This window comes from Triticum dicoccoides, chromosome 2B (assembly GCF_002162155.2).
Source record: "Triticum dicoccoides isolate Atlit2015 ecotype Zavitan chromosome 2B, WEW_v2.0, whole genome shotgun sequence".
Classification (NCBI taxonomy): domain Eukaryota; kingdom Viridiplantae; phylum Streptophyta; class Magnoliopsida; order Poales; family Poaceae; genus Triticum; species Triticum dicoccoides.
Genome location: NC_041383.1, coordinates 586,367,360 through 586,372,170, shown reverse-complemented (window position 1 = coordinate 586,372,170; position 4,811 = coordinate 586,367,360). Strand labels below are relative to the sequence as shown.

Below are 4,811 nucleotides of genomic sequence, written 5' to 3'. Positions count from 1 at the left end.
ATGAAATGATACGCAACAATGCGTATTCACCAAAAAAAAAACTGCCGTAACGTAACTAGAAATGACTAAACGCAACGGAGGCCTCTACACGCTAATCTTGTGCTGTAAGACTATTGCTACTTAGAGAATTCAAACAGCTACCGTCGATGCAGATTTCATAGCATAGCGAGCCCACTCTCGCGCCCTTTTGTCGGTGCCTCGGGGTGGTACCGCTTCCAAGGCCTGTAGTTCTTGCTCCCAAGCATCTTCTCCACCTCCTTGAACTGCAGGCCCTTGGTCTCCGGCACGGTGAGGAACACCACGATGAGCGCCATGAACGAGACACCGCAGAAGAGTAAGAAGGTGGCCGCCGAGCCCAGCGCCTTGGTCAGGGTCAGGAACGTCTGCGTCACTATGAGGTTGGACACCCAGTTGGCCACCGCGGCGATGCCGCCACAGAGTCCCCTGAACCGCAGCGGGTATATCTCCGAGTTGACGATCCATGGCACGGTGCCCATGCCAGGCGAGTAGGAGACAATGTATGCGGCCAGAGCGAGCAGTGCCAGCCACCCATACTTGTTTGGGCACCCTTCCGAGTATAACTCACGGTGGTCGGCATGGCACACCCCTCGCGTTTCATTGTTCATTGCCAGGCAAGCGCCAGGAAGAAGCTGTGCATGGAAAGATTTGCAGATCATGAGCAATTCTTACAAAAGAATGACACCAGTTTTACAATGATGTACAAGAAGGGATCGAATTTACCGTGTTTCCTTCATGAGCACAAAACCCGCACGTGGATGCGGCCCTGAGGCAGTCCATGCAGCTCCAGTAGACGTTGGGGTCGTACTCTGGGCACGTCTGGTTAGCGAACGGACGCGTCTCCACATCGCTGACAGGTGGGGCATTGTGCGCGGCTCTGAGGAAAGTGCTGCCAAGCACAGCGAGCCACACGACAATGCCAACAAGACTGAGGAGCATCAGGCGCCTCCGGCCGACCCTGTCCACGAAGAACATGCTCACGATCGAGCCGATGGCATTGAGTCCTGAGGTGATGAGTGAGAGGGCCATGGTCGTGTCGTTGGACGCGAAACCCGCCAGCTGAACGATCGTCGGGCTGTAGTACATGACGGTGTTGATGCCGACAAACTGCTGGGCGACCTGCACAATGACACCGGCCATGAGGCCACGGCGGACAACCTTGCTTCCAAATGCTTTCTTCAGCTTGCCAAATACGCTCTGCTCGCCTATGGACCCCTCCAGGACCATCTCGTCTTCAACTAATTTTCGCAAGGACTCAATCTCTTCTTCCACCTCATTTGCAGGGTAAATCTTCCGCAGAATGGCGGCAGTTTCCTCTTTCCTGCCCTGTTAGCCAAGAGAACGAAACCTTTTAGAAATTTTAAGCACATTTCTTTTGAAAAGGCATACTGCCAACATTTTAATTTCTCAGCAACAATTTTCTAAGACATTGTACTATGTACAGACACTAGGCTATGTGACAATGGTGTTTTCCAATAATCTGACAGCTCACTTGTGCAGAAATACTGACCTGCCTGTATAACCATCTTGGTGATTCTGGGAGCGTCAACATTAGTATGAACTGAAGAAGGGCAGGGAATCCTGCAATGCCAAGCATCCACCTCCAAGTTCCCGGCACCTGACGGAATTCGCAGAGATATCATTATTGCTACTATTTGGTGAAAAGATTTGCTCATGTATCAAATAATGGAACTTATTTTTTTGAAGGAACATGGCAGTAGTTCTGCCTTTTCATATTAGAAGAGGGAAAGGAACCAAGGTTCCAGGTGTTGTCTACAGCGGCCAGAGCCCACACACACACTTAAAGAAACAAAACTCAGGAAATCCAAAAAGGAAATAAAGACACTAAAAAGTAACCCCCTTGAACATTGCTATTTCATCTCTAGCCATAGCAGCGACAGTCTCAGGGGAGCATCTCTTCCCTTCAAAAGTCCGCCTATTTCTCTCTTTCCAAATAATAATGGAACTTCAAAGTCAGTCATCTAGTACCTTGGTGAATGCCAGATTAATAAGGTATGCCATGAACTGCCCTCCAGTGATAAGAAGGCCATTTGTGCTCACTAGCGCCCCTCTTATTCTAGCTGGGGAGACTTCGGAAATGTACAGAGGCGCTGTCATGGAAGCCATTCCAACTCCAAGACCAACAAAGACCCTCCCAACAATGATAACAGCAGGTGACGGGGCAAAGGCCATGACAGCGGCACCTGCAAGGAACAGAACATCTGCGATAATGAGGGAAAGCCTCCTTCCAAATCTGTCATTCATCCAGCCACCAAGTCCAGCTCCAACAATAGCTCCAGCTACAACCATACTCACTATTGTTTCCTGCATTCGAATCAGCCACACCATGAGATGTTATAGCTACATGAGTAATTTACTTAAGGGCTTAAGATTGCAGAAAATGAAGTCGAACCAGATTGCAAAATCCATTAATATAACCACGCGTACCCTTAGAGTAGTGTTCTTTTGTAACTCAATAAAATCATCTCGGATGAACAGAAGTGCCCCAGATATGACACCTAGCAACAAAAACTATATGTCAACAATGAGACAAATTTGCCATCAATTGCACCCCCAAAGTTTAGCTAAACATATATAGAAGAAACATAAGCATCATCATGGTACCTCAGCAAGTCAGCAGTAAAAATAGAGATCAGTGTGCCTGTATCTTGTGACGTGTAAGAACATAGTTCATACCTGTATCATATCCGAAAAGAAGACCGCCGATGCCAGCAGAGAAAACAAGTCGAAGAATATAAGGCTGGCTCCAAGTCAGGCGTAAGCACTCCTTAAACTCGGCCTTTCCAGCTACACTGGCACCCCCTTCCATTGCATTCAACGGCCCTTGTGCACCTGACGTACGTCCAGAAGAGCTTGGCCACGCACTAAGAAGAAATCCCACATGTAGTAGTATAGACAATACAATACAGGCTTTGGGCTAAACAAATACTACGTATATGGTTGCTAAACAAAGATAGAAGGGATTACTGAAATTTTAACAACTAGAGTAGTAAACTATTTTGTTCATAAATAATAAACACTTCTATTGGATCACAGAATCTCAACATCAACATCAGTGAACGCAAACTGAGAAAGGAACCTGGACAAACATTGGGTACTAGAAACTGACATTCATGGGTGGACAGGGACAGCCTTAAACAATGCCACTTTAGGCTCGGCCAACAGAAAAAACAATGCTACTTCAGGAATCTACTGGCCATAAATCGAGAAGATGGAACCAAATCCCGATATGTCCTAGCAGATCCTATGATCGTGATAAACGAAACCTCAATGTACGAGAATCTGCCTAAACAATGATATAAAACCAAATTTATCCCCTCAAACCCCAAACCAATCTCGCACTCAAGACCCCAGGGCCAGGGGCGGATCCAGATTCTAGACTGTGTCGCGGAGGCCGGTGGGATTTAACCAATCGCCCGATTCGGAAGGGGAAAAAATCGTCGAGAAAGTTGAGAACTTTCTCAGGCTTATACCTCAGCAACCAATTTCCAGAACTGCTGACGGGGCAGCAGCGTCGACTCGGCGGGGCGGAAACGGGAGGGAGGCGCGCGCGTCAGCGGCGAAAGGGGTTTGCCGGGGCTGCGAGGCGTCGGCGGCGACGGGGAAGACGAAACTAGGACCCGGCGGCAGTCCTGGGGCGCGGCGGTGGGCGGAAGAGAAGTGTGGGAGAGATCTTTATGGCCGCATTGGGCCTGAGTGGAGCTTGGGTGGGCCGGGAGCACGACACAGGTCGGGGGGGAGGGGGCGGACGGGGCGGCGGGGAGCGAAAGTCGGTGGCGAGGAGCGATGGATTTTTGAAGCGACGATGGACGGGAAGTTCGGGGGAGTCCACCACGGGTCCGACGCCACGGCGGGCAAGTGGTGCGCGCTTGCGGTTGGGTCTTTTCTCCGGAGAGGGCGGGAGCGCCTCCATTGCTGTCATGCTGTGTGTGTGACTGTGCGTGTTGTGTGGGGAAGAAAGTGAAAAACATCCCACGGCAGCGTATTCGGTGCTCTTGCTAGTATCTTGGATTTGGTGTGTGTAGCGTGCTTCCAAATCATGCTAGCATAACAACAACAAAAGAAATAGGAGAACCAATTCAGGCCTCCTTTGGTTTACATATACTCCCTCCGTTTATAAATATAAGTCTTTATAGAGATTTTACTATGAACCACATACGGATGTATATAGATGCATTTTAAGTGTAGATTCATTTATTTTGCTCCATATGTAATCCACCTTGTGAAATCTTTACAAAAACTTATATTTATGAACGAAGGGAGTACTTTGTAGGAATTCGGACGGCTATGAATTTGTAAAATTCATTTGGAGCCGTTTGGTTTGTAGTAGGATAGGAACCAATTATTCACATTTCAAAGAAAAGAAAACATTAGCTTAGATCCGATGAACAAATTGTTATCATATGATTCGAATGACATCTCTTTTTCTATAGAAATTGAGATACATGTTATTTTTTTTCCTATGATATTCTTATCCTATGAACTAAAAGAAGCCGATCGCCACGATCTACATCTAAGGAAGCGCAAATACGCCGGTGGTACATCAAATTGTGCTGGATGATCACTTTGATGCCTAAAGTCAAAAAAATATGTGAAACTGATATGCTCAAACTTGACTCATGGTGTAAATACGATGCAACTTTTGTTTGAAGCCCGTCAACGATACATGTGTGGTGTGCTAGCATGGTGCTCGGCTCACTATCAATTACTGAAAGGGAATGGAGGGCGGGAGCGCCTCCATTGCTGTCATGCTGCGTGTGCGTGTGCGTGTG

At 47.8% G+C, this 4,811-nt stretch overlaps 1 protein-coding gene across 3 annotated transcripts; it reads right to left on the bottom strand.

Moving 5' to 3' along the window:
- Positions 1 to 6: 6 nt before the first annotated feature.
- Positions 7 to 3,978, bottom strand: LOC119365029 (inositol transporter 4-like). 3 transcript variants are annotated; one of them, XM_037630613.1, is made up of 7 exons: positions 3,513 to 3,978; positions 2,716 to 2,903; positions 2,467 to 2,537; positions 2,008 to 2,343; positions 1,529 to 1,636; positions 742 to 1,344; positions 7 to 650 (listed from the first exon to the last, which is right to left on the bottom strand). In XM_037630613.1, the coding sequence occupies exons 2-7, from the start codon at positions 2,846 to 2,848 to the stop codon at positions 156 to 158; spliced, it is 1,746 nt and encodes a 581-aa protein (XP_037486510.1). In that variant the 5' UTR covers positions 2,849 to 2,903; positions 3,513 to 3,978; the 3' UTR covers positions 7 to 155. The 3 variants fall into 3 exon arrangements, with proteins under 3 accessions (XP_037486510.1, XP_037486511.1, XP_037486509.1); XM_037630614.1 differs by having other exon boundaries at positions 2,716 to 2,871; XM_037630612.1 differs by having other exon boundaries at positions 2,716 to 3,977.
- Between the last annotated feature and the right edge of the window lie 833 nt (positions 3,979 to 4,811).